Source organism: Dendropsophus ebraccatus, chromosome 9, assembly GCF_027789765.1.
Source record: "Dendropsophus ebraccatus isolate aDenEbr1 chromosome 9, aDenEbr1.pat, whole genome shotgun sequence".
NCBI lineage: Eukaryota > Metazoa > Chordata > Amphibia > Anura > Hylidae > Dendropsophus > Dendropsophus ebraccatus.
This window is the reverse complement of record NC_091462.1, coordinates 21,427,176-21,453,131: the sequence shown is the minus strand read 5'-3', so window position 1 is coordinate 21,453,131 and position 25,956 is coordinate 21,427,176. Positions and strand designations below refer to the sequence as shown.

The following is a 25,956-nucleotide window of genomic DNA, read 5'->3' as shown; positions in this document are numbered from 1 at the left end:
ATGAATGGTCTTGTACATCTCCACATCTTTATGGCGCGCTCCTCAAGAGGCAGCATTAGCCTTTAGGCACTCCAGGAGCACAGTACCCCTGAGGTAGACGTGCTAAAGCCAGTTATGGGTTGTTCTCACCTTAAAGTAATGATTAGAGATGAGAGAGTAGTGAAATATTCGACTTTCAAGAATTCGAATCGAATAGGCAGAGATATTTGACTATTCGAAAGAGTATTCGCTCCATTATAGTCTATAGGAAAAACAATTCTCGGCACTTTGAAATCCAGATTTGACCACTTGGAGGTCACCAAGTCCCCATGAAACCTCCCTAAACGATGCCAACACCTCCGAAATGACACTGACATCAGGGGGAGCATGCCTGGGTGCACCCAACACCCCAAAATCGCAGTATAATGCCACTCTCCGCAGTTGCGAATGAAAAATATTTGCGAGCGCTTTACGGTTACGGCAATGTCCACACATTACCTTCGTATTTCATGCGCAGCGTTACATACATGATTCCAGTGTGCGTCCATAGAGCGTCATGTTATTCGCGCGTATCACACATTACGTGCCTTTTACTGGGCAACTGGCACAATAGGTATCACGTGCCTTTTACTGGGCAACTGGCACAATAGGTATCACGTGCCTTTTACTGGGCAACTGGCACAATATGTATAACGTTAACGTGCCCTTAGTGGGCATTTGTACACACAGGGTACTGGAATGAATACAGCTGCTGCTGATGCGGTTATATCATCTATTTCTTAGCACCGAGAAGTGATTCGGATTCAAAGATGACTTTCACTGGATCTTAGCCCTGAAAAAGACTTTTGGATTCTGTAGTAAGCCTGCCTAACCAAAACCTCGCTCTCCCTGCTCGAAGATCTCGCCCTGGCTAGGTTGAAAGCGCATCTGCAGTCGAGAGGCGCAAGTTAAATATTAAAGGTGATGTGGTTCAGCCATCCAATGAAGGTAGGCGCCGTTTTCGCGCTGCGTGCGTACTCCCAGGGTCCCTCACGGCCTCCCTGAATGGTGATTGGATTTAAAAAAGCGCCAAGTACGATGGGAGGGCTTTCGAATGTTTCCCGCGTATTCGTCACGCTACTCGATTGAATTTGAATCTTTCCAATACCGCAATATTCGATCGAATACCATCTCGATTGAATCGTATTCGCTTATCTCTAGTAATGATATCATTAAGATGTGCTACTACCTTCTGTGCAGTGGAAGTCTGACCCGTGTGAGCCCCCGGATACACTAAATTATTCAGGGAACATAAAGCATTGAGGAAATCTGCAGCTTCCCACCTAAAAATCAAGAGTATACGGCAGCCGCCCCCCCAAATCATATCTCTAGCACTTCCACCAATAAAACAAAACAATTGCTGTAAACATGAAAAAGTACTTTAATAATTCAATAATTTTACATTCAAATCCTAAAAAGGGAACATATGCAGCAAAGGACATTAAGAAGCCTGGAGGAACCAATTTAAATTATATGTACAACGTGGATAACATCAAAGACCAGAGGATCTGTCTGCAGCCAAAACTATATACAGAATATACAATCATAGAGATCTAGGAGGACTAAAGAGGGGGGAAGCTTCTGGTCAGGAGGGAAGGGAGATGAGACAATGACATGAAAGGACCTGAGGTGCTAAAACTGTGCTACAAAATACATAAAGGGGAGAAACAAGTGATGTCAGCATTACCCAGCTGCCTGTGGGAATAGGCGCTAAAGCTTTGTCAGACTTTATTGCCCCCCCTCTCTTATAAACGTCAAAGCCTATGTGCATTAATATTGCTCTGGTGAATCAAATATCAAAGTCTCAATAATATATATGAACTATAATCACAACATTTCAACTTCTACAATCAATGAGAACTAGTTGCAGAAGCTGACCTGGTGACCTAGGTACTCTCTATCTTCACATGGACTAGAGATGATAAAATATGATCTCCTATTCGCTGAAGCTGCAGTACCTGATATCACATAGCTCATAAGTGCTATTCATATGATCCCTAGGAGCCCTGTACTTTATAGGGTGCAGAAGGAAACTATTCTATAACCTCTGCCCTGCCTACCTTATGGGGAAACAGTGAAGATTGGGAGTTGTAAAAAATATGGTGGTTTTCCTCCAAAAACAGCGCCACACCTGTCCACAGGTTGTGTGCTGCATTTGAATTGGAGTCTACCTAAAATACTGGACAGGTATGGTGCAGTTTTAGGACAGAAGCAGCCATGTTTTTTGTGATCCTCGACAACCCCTTTAAGACCACACAAGGTTTATAGAACTCATACAGTTTATAGAACAAAATCATATAAATTTAGAAGTTCATCCGACCATATAGACCTGACAAAAATATGGTAATTTTAAAGGTTTTGTATAGAGTGTAAAAATTTTCTTTAAAAAAAAAAAAACAACAAAAAACACTGTTCAAGTATCAAAATATTTCATCTCGCAGTTATATAGAGGTGGCAGTCATTTTGGTCCAAGCAAATACTACCAAGCTGTGGCGACACATATATATGGCTGGTACAATACAAGACAGACCATTCATTAAAAAGGTAAGTAAAGCACTATGTTTTTAGCAGCAATAAATCTAGACAAGGTGAAGGGACCGCACATGATGGGTTCATAAAAAGAAGAAGATCTACTCCGTCTCATAAAAAGTATCTCCAGAAATAGGAATAAAAAGAGTCCCGTAACATGAAAGACTTCAAAGCCAGAAAGCATAGGAGACTTAGACAGAACCATCGTGCGGGGGAGACCTCCACCGGGACTGGAGATGGCGGAGGACACAATTGGAGAGCATGCCAAGTTTTTCCTGCATCTCGAATAGCTGGCTTCCGGAATATTTGCAGAGCTCCTCTGGAGTTAACAGCAGGGAAAGTGCATTGATCTGGGTCAGCAGATCGGGAGTGGATGACTCTTCTATAGCAGATGGTGTAGCCGATGCTTCAGGTAAATCTAGGAGTAGGGAAAACACAAAAAGAAATGTAAGAATACAACAACAACTGAATGACCCCTGAAAAATAAAAAAATAAATAAATAAAATAAAAGGAAAACATCCCCAGCAGCAGGAGAAGCACAACAATCTTCAGGACCCCAATACATAATACAACAGAAGTCACATTACCTGTCTCAATCTTCTCTTCATCCGCGGAAACCGGTTTCTCATCGACACCATTAAGTGGTTTCTCGGCTTCATCGAGAACAGCAAATTCATCGTAACCCTTAGACTTTGTCTATCAGAATAAATACAAGCTTAGTCTGTCTCTAGACACAACTATTCATACGTTATATGCACGTCCTGGGTTAACCCTTACCTGCTGCTCATGGTAGACCCTCAGAGCTTTCTTCACTGTAGAAATCTTTGGAGAACGGATGGGCAGAGTTTTTATTTCACTGGGGGTCATGGTGCTGAGATCACCGATGGTTTTGATATTTTTCGCACGGATTAGTTGACCTAGTCCTCTTGCCCTACAGAACAAAGATGATTTAGACTCCGAAGCAAAAAGTTTGTAATGACTGCTTTATCCTAAGATATAAATGGATTATCAGGGGGACACTTCAATTATTAATATTCAGCAGCATCTTACCACATATTGGAAGTAATCTGGGGTAATATGACATCTATAGGAGTGGTGCAGTTCATCAGGGCCGGGTAGACGCTTTCTTTTGGAGAAGGCATGGATTCTTTAGTCATTTCTGAAATCTATAATGTAACCATATGTTATTAAAATGTATTTAATGGGAAGCAATCCCTCGAAAATCCCCCCTGCAGCTATAAATACATTGCTATGTGGCCCCCAACAAGTAATGGCTATAAGCGGTGCTTATACGGCCCAAAGCGTACTTTGTAAATCCTACCTATGTAGGCATGGGGGCGCTCCTCAGCTGAGCTGCAAACTAGTCGGCATATAGGAACCAGTAGCATCACAGAGCACTGAAGGTCCCGGTGAGGTGTGACTGCCAAAGATGTTCGCCAGCCGTAACTGGTTAGCAGCTGAGGACGCCCCCCCCATGCCTACATAGGTGTGACTTACAAAGTACATTTTTGAGCCATATAGGCAATGCTCATAGTGATTATGTATATAGCTGAAAACAGTGTGGGGGGTCCATATTGCAATACATTTATAGCTTCAGTGGGATTAGTTCCTTAAAAAAAAAAAAAAAGCCTACCAGTCATTAGAAAAAAACTTTTGCTTTGGGGCCTGAGTGTTCAAACTGACCAGAGTGGGAAGGCATCCATGCTAAGCGCGTATTCTCCCAGCTCTGTGTCACGTCGCCTGGATGGCAGCATAAAGTCAGTCTATAGAGCCGTCCAGCTCACAGACACAGAGTGCATAGAGGAGTGAATAGCAACTTGGAGACTTCTCCCAGCTCTTTCTCCTGATCTGTTCTGGTCTAAACACTCAGACCCTAAAATATTAAGATGTCACATCAGCCTTAATTGAGAGGAAAAAAAAAAAAAAGGAGGGTCACAGATTGACCACTTACCAAACTTTTCTTTGAGCTTTTAAATCCAAGTGCTCGGGCTCCAGGAGACACAAATCCTTTGGTTGGAGTGGTGTTAATCTATACAGTAAAATAGATCTTTTATTAAATGACTTCATGCCATTGTTTTTTTAAACAAAAACTTATTATTCACATCAGAAAACAAAACAAAAAAAACACCTTTGGTATCAAAAGTGACAATGCATTACATGACTGCTGTGACATACAGATCAGTTATTAAAGTATGCAAAACTCAAACGGAAAAGAACCCCCACCGCTCACGGCCCCCCTATAACATCAAGGCCAAAACTCTGCTTCCCTGGGTCAAGTTCAGCCTTGCGCCTCTTAGTGAATCCGGCAGGGAAATTGGGGATGGGGCCTTATGCGAGACTGGCGGTCTTCATAAATGTTCCAGCATCTTCAGGAAAATTTGTCTTATAAACCTTTTGAGTGCGGAAATGGAGGCAATGCTTACCTTTTGCTGATTGCTAGTTAACATTTTTAAGCTTCTTGAAGATGGAGAAGAATTATTCCTAATGACAGGGCTTCGGCGGTCGATATCATCCGCCAGCCCTTCTTGATATATTGGATCAGCGAAGGATACTCTCCGTATCTGCAAGAAAACAAACACGAGAGTCACAAAACTGCAATCACTATGATAGAGCCAATGAGCATCAGTTTTCTGCTTTTCAGTCACCAAAATGGATGTTCTGATCTGCACCTGTGACATGTCAAGAGGTCAAGTGGATGGGAGAACTTGACCTTAAAAGAAGTACTTTGCAGCTTCTCCCCACCTGACCACTCTTGGTTCCTCTTCCCTATATCTAAACAACGAGAGCTCTATCAAGGTCATAAGGACAGGAAGAGTTCACAGTGTACCACCCCAATAACTTGTAATGACAACCAAAGATTGAAGCCATTTACCTTATTGACTGGAGAGGGCGATTCTATTTCCTGTGGTCTCTTCAACCCTTTCTTTAAAATACTTGTAGAAGGAGACGCTGATGGAGACCAACAGTGGCTTCCACTTGGGCTGTCGTTCGCTACAGCCATAAAAGTCAACCCTTTAACTTTTGGTGGAGAATCTATGTTGGCACGTCCTTCACCGAGATCCTCGAATACCATTATCTCATCAGTTTTTGATGCTTCACTTTGCTCTGTAGCAGAAGAAAGACTCACAGCAGCCTTCTCACCATCAGAAATAACATCCAGGACCACCACCTCAGACTGAGCAGCACCAGCATTGTTCTCGTCTTTGGAGATGATCTGATCATACACCTCAGAAACTGTCCGAGCGTGCTCTTCGGAGACTGTTTCAGCGACTGTCTGAGCATGCTCTTCATCAATGGTTTCAGTGTGCTCTTCATCAATGGTTTCAGTGTGCTCTTCTGCAATGGTTTCAGTGTGCTCTTCATCAATAGCTCCAGCGTGCTCTTCATCAATAGCTCCAGTGTGCTCTTCAGCAATGGTTTTAGTGTGCTCTTCATCAATAGCTTCAGAATGCTCTTCAGCAATAGTTTGAGCACACTCTTCAGAAACTGTTTCAACATTTATTTCATGTAAATCCTTATTTTCTTCCCCATTTACAAAACTGATCTCTGCTTGAACTATTTTGTCTTCATCAGCCTTGTCCGCAATTTTAGCCTTGTCTTCAGAAACGTTTGCTTCCTTAATTTCATCATCGCCATTTAAGACAGCTTCAGCTCCAATGTCGTTTACTTCTTTACCATCCTCCTCATCTACTATTACATTCTGAGCATTTTCCATCTCCTCCTCAGGCTTCTCATCCACTAGGCATCCATCATTCACCTTCATATCAAAGGTTTTGGAAGTTGTCTCACAATGGACTTCAACCTCCATTCCTTCATCACCATCCATGTTTTCCAAAACCACAGACTTTGACTTTGCTTCCTTTGGACTTCCAGCCACAACCGTTTCTTCAGCAGTAATTTCAGAAGATGCCTCAGTAGCTTTAGGTGTTGTGGCCGAAATAAAAACTTGTGTTATGTCACGGGTTTCATTGTTACTGTCACTTAAAGGGGCAATAGTCTGCTCTTGTTCTGATTCTGTATCAGTTTGGATCTCGCTGACAGTCTTAAAGAACATTTGCCCATTCCCTAGTGGAGTGCTGACAGCCCGTGGCCCAGAGAACACAGTATCATTCAGCTGTATCGAGGGCAACATGTGCTTCTTGTGGCTCTTATGCTCAGATTTCCCATCTTTAGTCGTGGACTCACAGCAACAATCACAACTCTTGGACCTTCTTATTCTCCTACTCCTTTTATGGGGACAATCAGGGGACGAGCTGTCACTTTGAAAAACATCAGAGACGGCAGTCGAGAAGTCTCCAATGGTGGGTTCAGTCATAAGACTGCCCATGGTACTGCTAACCTCGGTAGCATTTTTAGCAATGTCGTAGGTTTTATTGCTCTCTGTTCTCTCCAGTTGGCTATGCCCATCCGGCTCTCCCTTTGATAGCAACGTAGAATTATCCGACACTATGGTATACGTTTTATCATCTATTACAGAGTGCAAATTATCCACTTTTCCAATACTGGGGGAATCTTTTGAGACTACGTTATATGTTTTATCATCTATCGCCAAGTGAGAATTATCCACTTTTTCGCTACTGGGGGAATGTTTTGAGACTATGGTATACGTTTTATCATGTATGACCAAGTTAGATTTATCAACTTTTTCGTTACTGGGGGAATCTTCTGGGCGTTTCAAAGAAACTTTCACCTCAGGTTGCGATTCCAGAGAGCTTTCACGCTTTTCATGTTTATCAGTGCTTCTTGGTCGTCCCCTTCGCCTCTTCTTGACAGAGCCTTCCAGAGCTTCCGAATTATCAGACTCTGAATGGTCAACAGCAGGAACCACGGCTTGCAGGGATCGTCTTGTCTGGTAACGGGACCGAACTGTTTTATCCTGACTGTCCTTGCTAGAATTAGAGTCTGGAAGTTCATCTTTAGTTTCATCTTTATTCCGGTCATCTTCACTCTCACTTTTCGGCAGTGTTTCACTCTGCTGCTTTTTGGCAGTCTCTCGCGCAGGTGTAGTCTTTTTTGACACCTCTTTCGTTTGGGTTTTCTTTTCAGAGTCATTCTCGTTTTTAACAGCATCTAATATTTCCGACTGCCTCCGAGATGAACGTCTTAAGGTAATCTGGTTTGTAAGAGGTTTCAGAACATTGCCCTTATTATGGGCTTTAACGTCAGTGTCTGGCGGAGTGTTTTCCTTGGTTTCCATATTACTTTCTGCTACAGTCTTTCCTTTCTCAGGTTCCTCAGCCAGCTGTGAAGGTTGAGTATCTGGTACAATGTCACTGTCTTCCATTTTATCACTAACATTGGCCGACTCCTTGTTAGACTTCTCTTTATCATCTCCGAATATGGAAATCTTACTGTCAGAGAGGTCGGAGGCTTGTGACGATCTTGTTTCCCTTTTAGTTACAGACTTTGAAACGTCATTCTTGTTTTGTTTTGCTGCTGGAGTTTGAGAAGTTTTTTCTTTATTCTTCTCTGAATTTTTCTTGCCTTTTTCCGTTGTCTCCACAGCTTCTTGACTATCTGGAACCAAAATAACTTCTTTTGACTTAAACTTTTTGTCTGCCAAGGGGCTAAATGAACCTGGACTTTCAAATTTTTCTAGAGTAATAAAGGATTGCCTCCTGCTCACAGGTGGGGGAGGAGTACCTAAAACCATGTCTGAAGAACCGTTGCTTATGTTTGATGTATTTGGATCATCATTTGTTGTATTTTGACACTCATTGGATGTGTTAAACACTGACGAATCATTCACAGTTTTGCCATCCTTTGCATTGTCATCCAACATTTCGACATCTGTAACTTTAGTCGGAGTTTTCTCTTTAGATGCAGCTTCAGATGTCTCAGTTTGCTCAGTTTTTACCTGCAGATACAAAGTAAAAATTAAACAAAATAACTCTAAACACTCTAGTAAAAAGGTATAGCAACAAACATCACAAGATGACTACTGAATGATAAATGTGGGTTCCACCTATCTGCAAGCTAGCCTCTAGAACCAATGCAGATAAGGTCAAAGGGGAGCGTGTTGTACAGATAGCTACAGGTGCCACCTCTGGGATTTTCACCCATTAGATATTCAATTAAATATTCAGTGGATATACAAGTGTCTGAAATGCTTATTTTTGATCATATACATAAAACATGTAGGCAAAAATGATATAGGTATTTAGACATGGCTCTACGTCACAAGGGAAACTTAACAGTGTATATATTACATACACACATATTTAATAATATAATACAACAAATTATATATAGTGCAGTATTATACGCAATGTTAGATGCCCCTTGAGGCATCTGAAGACCTACCATTGCTTCAGGAGCAGCTTCTTTCGGATTATCTAAAACTTCCACTTTGTCTCTAATGTGGAGAGAAATACAAATTTAGAGAGACTTACTAGACATACAAGGTAATGCATAACAAACATAATATAAGAGCACTCACAGCGAGTTTTCCTGGCTCTGTGTATACTGTGTAAACATAGTTGTGTCCTGAGATGCATCCAGATTGTTGTACATTGTCGGTATGTCCACCCTAGAACAGAGAAAAGTTTAAATATTCATGTTCATTAGACTCAACTATAAAAAGACTTTTGGGGGGGGGGGGGGAGAAATTAAAGGACAACTCCCGCGGGACCCCCCCCAAAAAAAAAAACCACAGACACACACAGACACCATACTCACCATCCCTCCGGTGACGATCGCCACTCCATTCGCCCGCCGTCCGCCTCACCGTCACCGCCGCCCAGCGATGTCTGTCTTCCGGGTCCTGGGGATGGAAAAGGCTGCCAGTGCGCTTGCGCACCGGCAGCCTTTTCATTGGCTGGAGCGCATCACATGGCTTCCAGCAACCTCAGCCAATCAGGGCTGAGCAAGCTGGAAGCCATGTGATGCGCTCCAGCCAATGAAAAGGCTGCTGGTGCGCATGTGCACCAGCAGCCTTTTCCGTCCCATTCACTCTCTATGAAGACGCCGAGGAGGAAGAAGACCCGGACCGCCCCCCGGCTCTGACGTCGTCGTCACCAGATGCCGCCCGGGAGAAGAAGACCGTGACGATCGTAATAGGTAATGTATATATTCTTTAACTTCCGGGCGGGGGGGTCGGGGGTCCGAAAGTGGGGGAAGGGGGCCAGACCGGGTATTTAACCAAATTACAAAGTTATATAACTTTGTAATGTGTGTTAAATAAGCTAAAAAAATTTTTTGTGGGAGTTGTCCTTTAAAGAGTTTTTTTGGGGAAAAAAAAGCATCAGGAAACAGGGCAAACATATTTCCAGCCAGCCATAATTTTTTTCAAACTTTATTGAACTGATTTTATGGCCTACTACAAGGTCACAATGAACTTTCAAACCAGCTGGTCAATGTAAGAAGAGATGAGTAAATTTACAGTGATAAAGCAAAGAGCTTTATCATTTTTGCAATCCGCTCATCAGCCGGGTGGCTTCTAACTGGGAAAAGCTGGATCCAGTAGCCCTGGAAAAATGGGAGAAGTTTCCCAGGACTGGATCCATCTTTTCTTGGAACCCGGGGAGAAGTGGCACTAGAAGACAGCAGGCTGATAAGCAGACCAAGATAAAGAAATTATATGCTTTGTTATTACTGTAAAATTCTCTCATCTCTAACTGGAAGGATACCAACATGTTACAAACCTTTTTGTGCGGAGAACTTCTTTCTGATGTTCTGTGAGAACCCGCTCTTTTGTTTCAGGAGGGATAAATACAAAGTCGACAGATTGTTCCTCTTCTAAAAGTTTCTTCTTTGTGTTTGGAGAATTAAAATCCAGCTTCAACTAAAAGGAAGCAAAATACATCTTTGTCATTAAGATTACAACATAAAATCCCACAACCCTTGCGGATACATTGAGCCATCAACTTTATCTATAGACACACATCCAGTTCACACTTAACTATTAGTGAAACTTTTAATAAGCTGACCAGGGGTGTCAAACTGTAGCCCTCCAGCTGTTGTAACTACAATTCCCATAAAGTCATGCAAAGACTTGTCAAAATGAAACCAAAACAAGGCGGCATCTCTTACCCTCGCTTGTGCTGCTTTAGTTGGAGTTCCTTTATCTTTAACCTCTTCAGCTTTGGCTAGAAGGGATTCTCTTTTTCCTGCAGACTTCACTTCTATTCCACTAATTTTTGTTGCCAACTCTAAGCTGTCCAGCTACATTGGAAGCCAAAATACATATTAAAAACAAAGTAAGGGGGTGCTCCAATAAGTTGCCCTGCAATGAATAGAGCACTCAATGCTCCTATCATTACCTATGGAGCAGCTGAACACCTGACTTCTAAGTCCAGTGGCCCCATAGAGAGAGAATGAACAGAGCACAGGCCACAGTAGCTGCGCAGGCTCTCTCCATTCGGGTGATCAAGTTCCCAGGATCATGCAGGTCCTGTTGGTTGGACCCCCAGTGATCAGATTATCCCCTATGCTAAACTTACATTATCAGAATAACCACCGCTTGATTCTTCCACTGGATTTGAGTAGGTGAAGCCGGGCAACAGAATTGGCGTTTTCTTCTTAACTTGGCTTAAAACGGGTCTGCTCAAAGAGAGAACAAGTTAGAGAAACCTGATCTACATACTCCATATCCATCATGAGCTGTATATAACCATGCAGCCCCACACTCTACACAGCTCTGTTTTCCAATTATTTCCAACCAACATACACACGCACAACTTTACACAAATGATAACTGTGAATATCGTACTTCAACTCCTCTGGATAAACCAGCACAGCGGCCTTGGCAAATGACCCATTCCAGAACTGCGTCACTTGATTCCTGAAAGATTTATTTTTGTGAAGGAATGTGGCACAGAGGAGTGGCGAAAGTACTTCAAGGAGTTCATTGTCATAGGAGCCGGTATAGCGGGAACCAAGACACGCAAGGATATCACCAAGAAGTTTATCCAGCTGAGGAGACAAAAGGTGAACTGAGGGTATTTTACAGGGTCAACCGCAAGCCCCAACCACAGAACCATACATCAATTATTTCTCACCTTACTGTTGAGGCCGCTGTAAACTTTTGGCGATTCAGACCTGTAGCAGAAAAAAACACTGTTACTTCCAGAGCAGAATAAGATTGCTAAAAAAAAACAAAAACAGAACAAAAACAAAACACCAAGAAAGAATCGCCACCATACTGTAAGGTCGCTGTGGCTTCTGTGAGGATTTACCATCACAAAAGTTCAGACTGAAAATGCTTCAACAATTAATACAAGCGTACCCAAAAAAAAAAAAAAAAAAAAAGATAGATCAAGATTCATGTGGCAGGGAAAATCTTGTATTACATGGAGCATAAGAAATAGTTTGCGGTACAGGCTCAAATGAATACGATGACTAGATGCTCAACCCCTTAAAGCACCAAGACGTACCTTGTGTGTCATGGCGCCGTAATAGGCTATAGAGGGGGCCGCTGCTAATTGCTGACACAGAATGATGTCTGTGATGCCCATTTAAAAGCTGCTGTCAGAACAGACAGCAGCATTTAAATTGGCTGACTGTGCATCATGCTGAGCCTTCAGCAGCCTGTAACACTCAAGCGTCCAGATAAGGGATCAGGGAGTATATATGTACTGCATTGATGCCTATGAACAATCAATCCTCATAGAAGTCCTCTACAGAGACTACAAAATGTGTTTAAATCACCCCCTTTTGCTATTAAACTTAATATGGTCACATCACACGCTAGAAAAATTATATAAAAAGCCCTCACAGCACAATTTTTCTTCTGGTTTCAAAACATAACATGTCATTATGAAGTGCTGCTATTGAGGAAAAAAATAAGACCTCATATGGGTCTGTAGATGAAGAAATAAAAACGCTGTGGCCTTTTAAACTCATGGAAGAAAATACTAAAAGTGCAAAAATAAAAATATGCTTGGTCACTAAGGGGTTAAGAGATGTGTCCTAAATGGACTAACCAAAACTTGTTACTCACTTGGTTTTAGCATAGAATACGGAGATGGCCTTTGTGAGTGATGAAAACACTGTTCTGAGGATTGAAGGTAAATTTATGTGACTGATGCAGGTAGACAAGCAACTTATGATTGAAGAACCAATGGTGGTCAGAGCCGAGCTGCTGGCTTCTATAAGGCTCTGATCAGAGCACAGTGCGTGAAACCCCTCAACTAGCTTTTCAAGCAGCTTCAAGACAGAATGCAGGTTTCCCAGCGGCGCTTTCTTCTTCTTAGCCCAATCTGTTGGTGTGTGAGGAGCTGAAAAACAAGACAGTCGATAAACATTTCGTAACTATTTCAGACTCCAAAACACTGGGGTACTGGACGCTAGCCAGAGGCTGCAAATTGGCAATCACACATACATAATATTCACAGACCACATTACTTTGCAGTTTTTTTTTTTTTTTTTTTTTTTTTAACTGTTGACCTATTTGCTACAAGATAATTACATGTTCCCATTAAAATTGCATTCACATGTAAACTATTCTAACTCCCACAGACTGTCACTAAAGTCTTACTTTTTTTTCAACCACCAGCTTCAGCCTTGGGGCTTGTTCACACATGTACTGAAAATGTGCACTAAAAATACCACTTCAAAATCACAATGTGGAATCAGCCAACAGATTTAGGTTCCGAGATTTTTAATTGCAGATTTTATTAAAAGCTCAAAAAGTGGACTTGTGTGAAAAAGTGAAAAAAAAGTTACCTTTTGTTTTGGGCTGGAATTTTGTACTATAAGGAGAGAAGTTGACACACTCCAAAATTACTGTGATTACTTGAACAAGTCGATCTAATAGTGGTAAACCCTAAAATGAGAAGAAAATGCACACGGTAACTATTAAAGCCAACGATAAAAAAGGGAAATTCAATCATCATTATACAAGTTATAAAGTATTACTCACCAAAGCCTGCTCCGCAAGTCCAGCCAGGATCCGGGAGCAAAGTTCTTCACAACAGAGATTTTCATCAGTGGTTGTGACTAGTGCGGCACAGCGGGAAAAGGTCTTATAAAGTTCTGACCATGTACGCATCAAAGTCTTCATAGTGGGCTGCCGAGAGGAACGAGATCAACAGTCAAACGTTGTTTAACATCTTGTCTACAAGTCGGTAATAAGAATAAAGAGACTTCTCATACCTGAGGGATTTCTGCAACTGGAAAGATGTGATTTATGGGCAGCATCAAAGCACTATGCAGAGCGCTGAAATTGTGCTCTAAAGCATCTCCCTGGTTCACTTCATTTGTCTAAGTTTTAAACAAAAAAGAATACTCAAAAAGGTATCAACTAAATGTAAGAGCGTAAAGTAGATCTGAACACAAACACTTGCCTGATTGATCCTCTCTGTTAAAGGGTTAATTAAAATGCTCCACATCCGCCAAAGCAGCTCCTTATTCTCTAGTAACTTGGCTCCTTGGTTCAACTCCTGGAGCACAGACTCGCTAAACGCCAAAGGAGACGTTGGACCCGAGAAGACGTAACCCACCAGAGTTTCATAGTTCATAAAAAATCTGTAAGAGCAAAGAGTTTGTACCTAATAAGTATTGCTGTCAGATATATCTAAAAAAAAGATACCGTAACTGAACACATACAAAGAGCATTTTTGTCCTTAAAGTGCAAATGGCTGCCAAGACCCATAACCTACATTCAGCAGCATTATATGGCATACCCTGGATTGTAAAATTCACTGAATGCCTTCAAGCTTCTACTGTGAGCTAAATACTTAACGTGAATCATGTTCAGCACCCAAAATGTTATGGCCAAACACTGGTCACATTAAGGGTGTTTAGCATGTAAGCCAGCTGTAGCTTACCTCTCCTCCGTAACACCGTGTTCCAGAAGTGCAGGGTGAAAATGAAGCTGAATTAAAAACAGGGCCGGAGTTCCCTAAAATAAATACAAAATGTAAGGATAGGAGGGACAAGTGTATTACAATTTCCACAAATTAAGACTATGAAAACTCATTACAAGAGCCACAGCAACTGCACTGCACAGGAGCGAATAAGCCCACTGTGTAATAAAAGACCACTAAGCCTAAGATACAGCCTGGGATTTCTCTGTTCCGCTACAGATCATCACTGCCATGATAACATGCCGTGTTCTCTCCAAAGATCGATGTGAAGAGACAAAGCTCACACCAGGGGATAAGGGTGCTGAAGAGTGGAGAGAAAGCTGTAAAGTATCATGACTGATCTTTAAATAGAAGACTTATTCATCCAAATGAAACAAGGGAGACCAGATGCTTACATGGAAAGTACCATATTACATGACAGGTGTTAATTGACTTCCCGCTATGCATTTTAACGCCATTTAAATGCCGGTCAATTTTGAGCTCTCTCCTAACCCCCTTAGACACATGATGGTGTACCGTTAGGTCATAGGTCACATAGGGCTTAATTGTAACCTGCAATCTGGCCTTTACTACTGCTATGTAGAAGGGACACAAACTACCCACATACTGCATGTAGTGTTATAAGTGTAGAAGAACCAAGATGTTCCCTAAATGGTTTTCAGCATGCATGGTGTATTTAGTGTTGAGCGGACTTGAGGAAACTGTCCAGGTTCAACAACTTACCTAAACACTCAGCATTTAACTCCTGGTGGCTGAAAAATAAGTTAGCTAACACCCTAGGGCTGCCAAGAAAATATGGATACAGCACAATTCATTTTCCAGAACTTCCTTATGTGGCATTCAACTTCTCCAGCCATCGGGAGCCAAATGCCAACCGTTCAGGTAAATTGTTGAAACCAGACAGTTTCCTCAAGTTCACTCAACACTAGTTATCAGTCAGGCTTAAACAGGGGACTACAGTGAACCTAAATCTACAGTCTCTATAGAAGTATAAAATTACGTTATCTCCAAAATCCCTTGGATTAAAAAATGTACAAGACGAATGTTGTGCCAAGTATAAAGGACAGAAGAAATTGTAGGCAGGACATGGCTCTATTCTTGAACCTAATTTACTTATTAGTGAAAGCAAAATACATGTCAGAGTGGAATATCCCTTTAAGAGTTAGAGTTAGTGGTCCTTTACATGTTAGTGCAACAGGTAGATCTAAAAGCAGTGAAGTGGCAAACACCTAATGCTATCTCTTACATTAAGAAGATCCATATTTGCCACCTGATAAGCTGCAGATGCCAGCACTTTCTGAGGAAGTCCCTTCACGGTGCACTCCAGCAAACACTGGAAAGGAAAAGGAGAAGCATTTCATAACAAACTATGACTATTACAATAAAGGAATCCAACCAGCTCATTTCTGTACTTACCAGACACTTCTCCACTTGTAGAGCATCAGATATAATAATGTTTTTCAATGCTTCCAGCAAACATGTCAGGACTTCTGAGCCTTGACGCTCTTTCTTGTTTCCTGTTGGCAACAAGTAAAAGCTTAGAATCAAAGCGCATTACTGACAGCAAAAAACACAAATCCCTTGTATGTAGTTTGGCTATAAAAGAGCAGAACACTAATAAGTATCAATAGTTAAAGGGGTTGTCCGGCGATAAAAAATTATTCACAGAATAACACACATTACAAAGTTATACAACTTTGTAATGTATGTTATGTCTGTGAATGGCCCCCTTCCCCGTGTCCCACCACCCCCACCCGTGTACCCGGAAGTGTGGTGCGCTATACATTACCTGTCACGTGCCGACCACGGTCTCCGATCCTCAGCAGTGACGTCTTCTTCGGGAGGCCGGCGGATCTTCCCGAGTGCCAGCCGCCCTCTGCAGCGTCATCCGAAGCTCAGCCGCGATTGGCTGAGCATAACTGTGCTCAGCCAATCGCGGCTGAGCGGCTGATGACACGGCCTCGTCATCAGCTGCTCAGCCGCGATTGGCTGAGCACAGTTATGCTCAGCCAATCGCGGCTGAGCTTCGGATGACGCTGCAGAGGGCGGCTGGCACTCGGGAAGATCCGCCGGCCTCCCGAAGAAGACGTCACTGCTGAGGATCGGAGACCGTGGACGACACGAGATGCGGTGAGTATAATGCACCACACTTCCGGGTCTAGCGTGGGTGGGGGGAAACACGGGGAAGGGGGCCATTCACAGACATAACATACATTACAAAGTTGTATAACTTTGTAATGTGTGTTATTCTGTGAATAATTTTTTATCGCCGGACAACCCCTTTAAAGAGTACCTCTACTGAAAAACTTTTCATGTGTCAAAAGTTCTGAAAGGTCGGGGTCCAATTGTTCAGACCCCAAACCAATCAGGAGAACAAGCTGTGCTCGGCACACCCTCTCCCGAGCCACATGATGTGAGTGAGCACATGGCCCATGGACTTTTCCCAGCTCGTTCTCATGATCAGTCACTCAGACCTATAAAAAACTTTTCACATTTCTCTGTGACATGTCAAAAGTTTTTTGGCAGTGCCCATTAAACCTTTTCCTTTTTAATTACCTGTCTCCATTGCTGCCTTGACAAATTCTATCATGTCTTTCCACACAGCATGAAGGACAGCACCTGAAAAAGAACAAAACTCGCCCTTATTTATACATCCAAATACAAAGTATCTGATAACAGGTGGATTACGGGAGCTGAAGAAAAGCTTACCTGAGGCATCCTTTCCTATGGTGATGAACCCATCCTGTACGGCACCAAGCAGCGTGCTCACATGTTTGCTGAAGAATGACGGGCTGCTGATCAAGCGATGCTCGAGTGGCTCTGCGGAATAGTTTTAATAAGATGGTGTTAAGTAACAAAGTAGTCCTAAGTAACTATTACCTACCTAAAGATCGACACGTACCTAAACTAAGGACAAGCTTGTGCTGAGCAGCAAACGTCTCCACTTCTGGACCCAGAAGGAAATGAAGCATCATCTCAATGCCTAAGAGGTGAACGGATGGAAACGCAACGGTCGCCAAAAGGCTGGAGTTCAAGTTTATCTTGGGGGTTGCTGGACTGCCGAAGGGGAAGCTTCCTAAAGCAAAGAGAACACATCTGTCCTGTTCTTGCATAAAATGAGTAAAACACTGCCTTAAAGGGGTTTTCTGGGCAAAACAGATAGATGATCTGTTCAAACGCTGCAAAGTTGACGACACCTGGCACACCATGTTCAGCGGTTGCACTACACAGTAAATGGGGTCAAAAGCCACTAAAAAGTGAACGAATACAGAGGTTTCTAGCCCTATTCACTGTGTAGTGGGGGCACTGAACAGCTGATGAGTGGGAGTTCCTTTAACAGAGACAAATGAAGCATGCTTTATTTTTTCTTCTATTCAACTCATCATTTAAGATGTGAATGATGACAGATGAAGCCTCCATCCTTGTATTACCTTTTTGAAGAGGTGTTGATGCCATCAGACTCTGGTTGGTGGCACGTAACGGTGTTGGAGAGGATTCGACACTTAAAGCACTCTGAATGAGTGGTAGACAGACCTGAAGATAGATGCAAGTAGTCACTAGCAGATATAAGTGGAGCATGCTAGGGTCCAATCATTCGGCATTTGAATACCAGTGACTGAAGTTGAATGCAGCCCCAGGGAGTCTGATACAACCATGTGTCATATCCTGTACTCCCTAGGGCTGCATCCAAGTTCTTCAGCCACTAGATTTCAAATGCCGAACTATCGGACTTGAGCATGCTCTAGTTGCAACTCATCTCTAGTCACTTGTAATTGTTTGTAAGACCCTGATGGCAATTTTAGGCACTTCCTTTTCCAGTTTACAGTCAATATTTTCTTAGTACAAGTATATCAATCAGTGAGCCAAGGAATAAACAACACAGCCATATGTTTTTAGGCTCATTCTAATGATCACCCAGACCCCAACTGATCAAAACTTTTGATGCATCTCTGGGACATGTTAAAACTTTTTGCAAGTGACAGGGAACCTTTAAGCATCGTTACCTGTTCAAAGTGTACAGGCAGCTGAGATCCCAGACGCTTCAGCAGATACCACCAGACTTCAACTTTTGTGAGAGCCAAAATCTCCGTCCTAACATGGATAGAACTTAATGGCTGCATAAGTAGTTTTAGTCGCTTGGAACTGCAGAGTATATCTGAGGAAACATGGAAAGTGTAGAAGGTATTAGAACAATTAGCATTATACATGGATAGAGGAACATGCAAAGACTAAAACCCACAGTGGATGCCCAGCATTTTCAATATTGCTATGAATGGCCTTTTGTTCCATACATATTTAGCCGTGCAGAGGAGGAAAGAGGAGTTACAAGCCCTTAGATTACCTGGATTTAATGCAAAGTTATCAATAAGGCTTTTCCAAGCAATAAAGGCAATTTTCTTCACCGCTGGGGTTCCGCTTCGAAAGCCAAGTTCTTCAAGTTGAAGTAAAGAGTTAATAAAGCTGCCGCTACGATGCAACGTCTGAGATGCAAAAAGGGAAACCAAGCACTATTGTAAGTCAATAATAATTCCACATCCACAGTGACCCTAAAGTGTTAGCGGCCATTACCTTCCCTAACAGTTTCACAAACAAGGGCCACAGCTTCAGCACATACGTCTCATTCTTAGATGAGAAGAGTTTGTGGAGCTCAGTGATAATTTTCTGCGCAAAAAGAAAAGAAAGTCATTAGGTTACAGTCTCTACCCACTTGTGAAGCATACCTGTCACTGACAATATCTGATGACATGTCAAAAGTTATTTTTAGTGACCGTTCCCATTTAAAGCTGCCCACAATGTAGCTGTCTGTCAATCATTTGACTGACAGCTTTCAACAGGTTTCTACACACATCAGTCAGCCAATGCCACCTAAAACTGGGTTCGACCAACTTTAATGTGTATGGCCAGCTTTAAGGTCGGTGTATGTATACAGCAGGATTTAGGTTACTTACAGAGGTCATGAGCTGTTCTGTAACAGCTGACACTTCTGGCTGCTTCTGGAGCAACAACGGGACTCCAATTTCTAAGACTGTTGCTGCTCTTATCCGAACCTTCGGTGCGGCGTGAATGACTAGTGGAATGACCAACTTGGCCCATCGCACAGCTTCTGTAGTCATCTGCGTAGGGGTCTGCTCTAAGAGCCTGAAACACAGTGAAGACTATATGTGAACAGAGGACTGAGATCTGTGCACAAAGTGTTTGCAAGTGGATGAATCAGGTTGAGCAAAAACAACCAGGGCAAAATTAAACGTTTTCTTACATTATCAAGTACAACTATAGCATTGCTCCAGTGCACATATTTCCTGTAGCGGCCTGATCTGAACAGGATCCAATGGTAATGTAACAGCTTTATTGTCCGTTTCTTCCATTGGCGGCAACAGGCCCTGTTCTCACTCCGCAGCTAACAGCTATGTTACGTGTACAGCTAGCTTAAAGAGACTGTCTGCAGGTTTATGGTGTCCTCTCTAACGGTAGCATAAACCAGTGACAGAAGCTGAACAGAATGATGTATGACTTACATTGTTCTGTGCAGTTGATTCAGAGAGATCTTCCTAAATAACATGGACAATAAGTAGTCATCTCCATTATGTGCAGGAGCATGGTGAAACCCAAATGCCTAATCCTTGTTCTTTGTTTATCACCCTCCACCTGCTGTCAGGTAAGAGCCAAGAAGCCACCACACATTAGATCAGGGGTGTCACTTGTAGGCCTCCAGTTGTTGGAAAAATACAGTTCCCATCACGCCTGCAGGGGAACTGTAGTTCTGCAACAGCGGGAGGGTCGTGGGATTATAATCTGTGCATTAGCCGATCAGTTGTACTGAAATCTGTAGGTTCAGATAAAGACTTGACTTTGGTACACTTACATTACAAAAACTTGTAAAAATTGCACAATACAGGCAATAGAAAGGAACAAGTCTGGTTCTGATAGTATAAAACATATTGATCTCACCTTATAATGACATTCAGTGCTTCATATGCAATGACAACTGACTGCACATCTTTATTAAGTACATTTTCTAATGTAGAAAGTATAGAGGGTACCTAGGAGACAAGAAGGGGCACATCACACCATCATCAGCATAAAGCAGGGAGGGCAAAGTGGCAGCCCTCCGGCTATTACAAAAATCCCATCATATCTAGCTTTCCAAACATGAGAGGAATTGTAGTTTTGCAACAGCTCAAGGACCGCAAGTTTGACATCTGCAGTATAAGGTGATACTTAAGAGGGAAGAAAAAAAAAACCAAACATATTAATACCCCCACTTACCACCTTCCCAACTTCTTCAGGGGAGAAGCTTTGTTTTGAAATCACCCAAAGTGCTCTAGTGCATGAGTTTTTATCGACTGCTTTCACAGCAATACTGTTTAGTGTAGACAGCAATTCTTGCGCCTCAGATGCTATAAAGGAAACACATGAGGAATATTTAGTCGTACATGACCAGGTAGTATAGGGGAGCTGGCAGCACAATTATTGGGTTATTGTGGGTACTGTTTCAAGCCAACTGGTGCTAGAAAGTTATACAGATCTGTAAATTGTTATTTAACATTTTTACTACTTGTCAGCCTCTGTAAAACCAGGAAAAGTTCTTTCTAATTCAATATGGTAAAGAAGAGCCCGTGGAGCCTCATAACATAGGACTACCCAGATATCCCTCCGGGAAGGACCCAGCCGAGGGAAGGCTGCTGTAGGGAAAAATCACCAAAACCACCATATTAAGTGGCCCTATAAGTCAATGTTATGACAAGGGAAAAAAAAACAAGGCCAGGTATCTATCCACATACAGCTGTTTCAGGGTGTTTCCCCTCATCAGGGTGGAGCAGGATTCTGGCTCACTACATGATAGCTCTCTATGGTGATCGCGCTCTACAGTTTCCAACAGGGATAGAAGTGGCAGAAGTACCATGCTGGAATGGAAAGATCTGTACCTCCTTCTATTACAGTACATTACTCCAGGTAAAAAAAAACTGTTTAAAAATCACCCCAATGGAATCCACCCAAAGCAAGATATACTGGTAACACACAAGTCTACCTACAATGTATGTATTAAGTGCAAAAAAGGGGGGAGAGAATGCTCACAGTTACATGAGCTTACCTGATATGGCAGATGCTATCATATTGTTAAAAACACAAAATCCCAGTGTCTGAAGTGCGGCATTATTGAGATCAGAATGCTGGTGAGCAATGTGTGTCTGAAAGATAAATATAACAGATTATATGCCCTTACAGCATCTATTAATACAGCAATACTTCCCTACTGGAGTCTATTATTCATGTCAGTATTAAATAAGACAGTCGGCCTATTAAGCCAGGGATGGGGAACCTGCCGCCCTCCAGCTGCTGCAAAACTGCAATTGCCATCATGCCTGGATAGTCAAAACTAAAGCTTTGGTTTTCCAGGCATGATAAGAGCCAAAGTTTCCCCATCTCTGGTATAGACTAAAGCTGCCGGTGGTGCTTTAGCCCAGGGAAAAACTCCGACCATCGCAGGACCAAGAGAGCGTCTCTTTCCTCTGCCAAACCATTATGGCTGGTGAAGTGGTGTCAGCTTTTGAGCTGCTGCATCTATATTCCTATGTATCTCATCCTACTTGATATCAGGTAAGTCAGTGCTCATACCGTAAAAGCTTTATAAAGACGTGAGAATTGTTTTCCAACCAGGGCCGAGAAGGCTTTCCCATCCTCTCCACTCAGACGGCTAGAGCAAGAGGAGAAAACAAACAAATAAAAAAGGTTATCTTATGCTTATTAAGCAGAACCCCATATTGAGCAATATCCGCACACAAGAAACCCCAATAGCTGCTCCTCCCCTCCATAACCTATACGCACTGTGGTATGCACTAGGAACCGCACCAATCCCACTATAACTAGTTATTTGACTTCAGATAAACTTCTGGTACCTGAAACATGGGGTGTGGCGAGCCAGGGGGCTTGTACTAGCAGCATTTGGGCCGCCAGACCACTGGGTCGCTCCCCCTATGGGCACTGGTGCTTGCAGCCAGCTATACACCATTTAGGTTAGGGACCCACATGAATCAGGAACAGTCAATGGTGTGTGGGCTCACAAAATGATTAAAATGTATACTATGTATTCTTCATACTGAAAAAGCTGAGTCCCTTTATAGCACAGATGTCAAATCGCAGCATCCAGCTGTTGCAAAACTACGATTCCCATCATGCATGGACAGCCGAATTGTAGTTTTGCACCAGCTGAAGGGCTACGAGTCTGACACCTCAGCTGTGTAGCAGGTAGATGTACGGCCATGTCTTATTTTCTCGCTTGTGTCACTCACTTGGCAATTGAGAGGTAGGCATCTGTCTTCTCTGTGTGTGAGGTAGAGGAGTCCTCCAAAGTTTCTAGTAAAGGCACCAAATGTGAATCATCTAAAACGGCAGCCATTTTTTTCCTGTGTTAAAAAACAAAACAAAAATAGTTAGAGGAATAATAAAAATTAAGTCCCATGTGAAATTAAGCTGCCAAAAATGATGAAACACTGACAGAGGCCAATGTATGACCCGTTCATGGTGGTCGCCATCAAAGCCGAGATATAAACAAAGGCTAAAGGAGCGGCTGAGCTTTTCATAGAAGATACATATAGCACTGATTAGCATTAGAATTAAAGGGGGTCTCTATAAAAAGAGACAGTATAGACAACCTTGGCTCTCCAGCTGTTGCAAAACTACAACTCCCATCATGCCTGGACAGCCAAAGCTAAAGCTTTGGCTGTCCAGGCATGATGGGAGTTGTAGTTTTGCAATAGCTGGAGAACAAAGCTATGCTACCTCTGTGATAGACAATACTTGTCTAATCACTGATCAGTAGAACAGGGATCCTCTTCACTCAAGTTTACACCATGCTGACCCATAGACAGTGACTGCAGCCCACCACTGATACAATCACACACCTCACCAGGGCTGTGCAGTAAGGACCACCCAGGAGCTCAGGACCATCATTCTACTGACTAGTGGGGGTCCCAACATTTAGACGTTCACTACATAACTTGTGAGAGCAGATCTGCCAGGCCCACGTACGCAGAGTCACCACTTACTTCAGGGTGGCCGCACATATTCACCAGGACGGGCGCTCAGCTCAGCACAAAACTGAGCCGTGAAGCATAAAGCGTCCCTGCCCTTACGTTATAGGGCACTGGGTGGATTATCCAAGATTAGAAAAGCCTGTCTGCCTCCTACCAGAAACAGCGCCACTCTTTCCGTCAGGGGGTGTGTGGTATTGCAGCATACGTCCATTAACGTGGAGCATATAGTTATAATATCGCAAACAACCTGAGGACGGGGGGGGTGACCATTTTTTTTAAGGCGGCAGCCATCTTGTTCTTATCTTAGATAACCCCTTGAGGAATCCGCATAAACTGATCCAAGAATTTTTAGCAAAATGTTTTAGGAAGTTTGGGCCAAATCAGAATTGATCTGCTGATCTCTAGTAGTAATTTTCAGTGCAATTAATTTTGGGTACATACAACTTATAGATTTAAGGGTACACCGGAGGGAAAAAAATGGTTTCAAATCAACTGGTTATACATGTTTGTTTATTAAAAAAAATCTCAAGTTTTCCAGTACTTATCAGCTGCTGTATCTTCTGCAGGAAGTGGTGTATTCTTTCCAGTCTGACACAGTGCTCTCTGCTGCCATCTCTGTCCATGTCAGGAACTGTCCAGAGCAGGAGAGGTTTTCTATGGGGATTTGCTGCTGATCTGGACAGTTCCTGACATGGACAGAGGTGGCAGCAGAGAGCACTGTGTCAGACTGGAAAGAATACAGCACTTCCTGCAGGACATACAGCAGCTGATAAATACTGTAAGGAATGAGATTACTTAAAGTGACTGTACCACCAGGCCCAGGCAGAAGCACTGGAGGCGGCCGACCCACCCTCAGTGGGAGGAAACCCCCGCCCCTCTATGTTAGGGTTCCATTAATTCTAATGGAGTCACATCATGGAGGGGCTGGAGTTTCTTCCCACTAAAGGTGGGTCGGCCGCCTCCAGTGCTTCTGCCTGGGCCTGGTGGTACAGTCACTTTAATAAAATTTACAAATCTGACACCAATTAATAAAAAAAAGAAAAATCTTCTTTCTCCGGCATACCCCTTTAACTTTCCAGTAAGGGAACATGTCACCATTTTCAGTGTCACAGCGACAGTTGTGGCCGCGCGACTCAGGGATCATAGTTACAATACCGCCCAGGATGGGCTTTGGAGCAACATGGTGGTCTCCGCCGTCTCCTTCCTGTCTTGTTTATCAATTAGTGGGGACGCCATACTCCGTTCCTGGATGGAATTTATTGCTTCTCTAAATCACCTCAATGTTTCAGAGTGAGTTTCATGCTGTCCGTGTTTCATGCTGCCTGTGGTTCAGGTCTAGCCATAGGCACCCTGAAGCTGGAAGAGATGTCCGTGCCAGCGTGTACTCGCATAGACTACACCAGCTACTTGTGCCATCACTACGACTCCTAGCATAGCCAGACAATGCTGGGAGTTGTAGTGTTACAGTCCCATAGACAGTGATGGGACCTGTGCTGCTGCTCCCCTCACTTAGGGGACAAGTGACGTCCGTTCTCCTGATCGCTGGGGGTCCTGGACGTCAGATAGTGATCCCCTCTCCTGTAATCCCTCTAAGGGCCCCAACATGGAGGAAGGTGGGGGGATGTGGTCAGTCTCCTCCACATTGAGGTGACAGACAGGACCCTTCATGATACCTATTCTCTCTAACATAGACTTCCCCTCTAATTAGTCACATGGTCTCATATACAGGTGACAGGGCATGATGGGACTTGTAGTTCCACACATAACCCATGTCATGGCTTACACCATGTGGACACTCATCTCAGCTGCTGCATAACCTCTTTATTATACATGACCACTAAGCTCTGAGCTCTGTATGACCTATACACTGCTCTGGAGCTGCTGCAGAACCTCTTTCCGTCAGTAACCAGTATGTGACATGATGTCCGGGGGGGTCACAGCTCCGTCCATGACACCACGTCCATCCCCGGAGCCCCCCACCCCGTGTCCCGCTCGGCTCACCCGTCCTTACATGCACACAGGCGGGAAGGAGGCCTCAGCTTCCCCCGGAGCTCCGCTATCCGCCGCTGCTGCTGTCTCCTGATTTACCCGCGCTCTGCTGACGCCTCCCCCTCCAGCTCCCGCCGACTAAAATGGCGCCAGATTGGATAGAAAGCAGCGGGCTGGGTAATGGAGCGCCGAGCTAGTCGATGGGTATTGACATAAATGAATAATCTACGCGCCGAGCGAATCGATGAGGGAAACCAGACGTGAGAGACAAGCCGCGAGAATGGAGTGCCGAGCAGATCGATCACCACAGCGCTGCGGAGAGCGGAGCGCAGAGCTCATCGATCAGATTGTATACAAACTCGTCCTTTTATTGAGCTATAAATCTTTTTTTCCCTTTTATAATTTATTTATTTATTTATTTTAAATGTTCACTTTTTTCACAGTGGGAAAATGTAAGCCAATGTGGTCAAGTATTCTATCATCTTAGAGATGCCCTTAAAGTGATTGTCCAGGCATAGAAAAACATTGTCCACTTTCTTGCAGAAACAGTACCACCCCTGTCCTCAGTTGCGGCTCAA

The 25,956-nt window shown here is 43.2% G+C and overlaps 1 protein-coding gene across 3 annotated transcripts; it reads right to left on the bottom strand.

Annotated features, from left to right (window-relative positions):
- Nucleotides 1–1,381: 1,381 nt before the first annotated feature.
- Nucleotides 1,382–25,597, bottom strand: RIF1 (replication timing regulatory factor 1). 3 transcript variants are annotated; one of them, XM_069982694.1, is made up of 36 exons: nt 25,391–25,597; nt 22,646–22,759; nt 21,972–22,050; nt 21,448–21,544; nt 20,622–20,752; nt 20,304–20,395; nt 19,304–19,493; nt 18,924–19,016; nt 18,697–18,835; nt 18,359–18,510; nt 17,786–17,888; nt 17,257–17,430; nt 17,064–17,174; nt 16,911–16,973; nt 15,771–15,871; nt 15,601–15,687; nt 14,316–14,389; nt 13,833–14,013; nt 13,642–13,749; nt 13,409–13,555; nt 13,213–13,312; nt 12,488–12,764; nt 11,547–11,586; nt 11,258–11,460; nt 10,989–11,088; nt 10,579–10,710; nt 10,191–10,330; nt 8,987–9,076; nt 8,851–8,902; nt 5,420–8,404; nt 4,971–5,108; nt 4,499–4,576; nt 3,598–3,713; nt 3,325–3,478; nt 3,135–3,243; nt 1,382–2,965 (listed from the first exon to the last, which is right to left on the bottom strand). In XM_069982694.1, exons 2-36 carry the CDS (start codon nt 22,750–22,752, stop codon nt 2,739–2,741), a joined length of 7,170 nt encoding a protein of 2,389 aa, XP_069838795.1. In that variant the 5' UTR covers nt 22,753–22,759; nt 25,391–25,597; the 3' UTR covers nt 1,382–2,738. The 3 variants fall into 3 exon arrangements, with proteins under 3 accessions (XP_069838795.1, XP_069838794.1, XP_069838796.1); XM_069982693.1 differs by having other exon boundaries at nt 25,401–25,597; XM_069982695.1 differs by having other exon boundaries at nt 15,625–15,687; nt 25,401–25,597.
- Between the last annotated feature and the right edge of the window lie 359 nt (nt 25,598–25,956).

Excerpts from the sequence above, each read along its gene's own strand:
- RIF1 (XM_069982693.1), bottom strand. Across the intron at positions 19,494-20,303 it reads GCACTGAATGTCATTATAAG|GCTCTTAGAGCAGACCCCTA; the intron begins GTGAGATCAATA and ends ACTGTGTTTCAG. Across the intron at positions 17,431-17,785 it reads ATCAACACCTCTTCAAAAAG|GAAGCTTCCCCTTCGGCAGT; the intron begins GTAATACAAGGA and ends TCTTTGCTTTAG.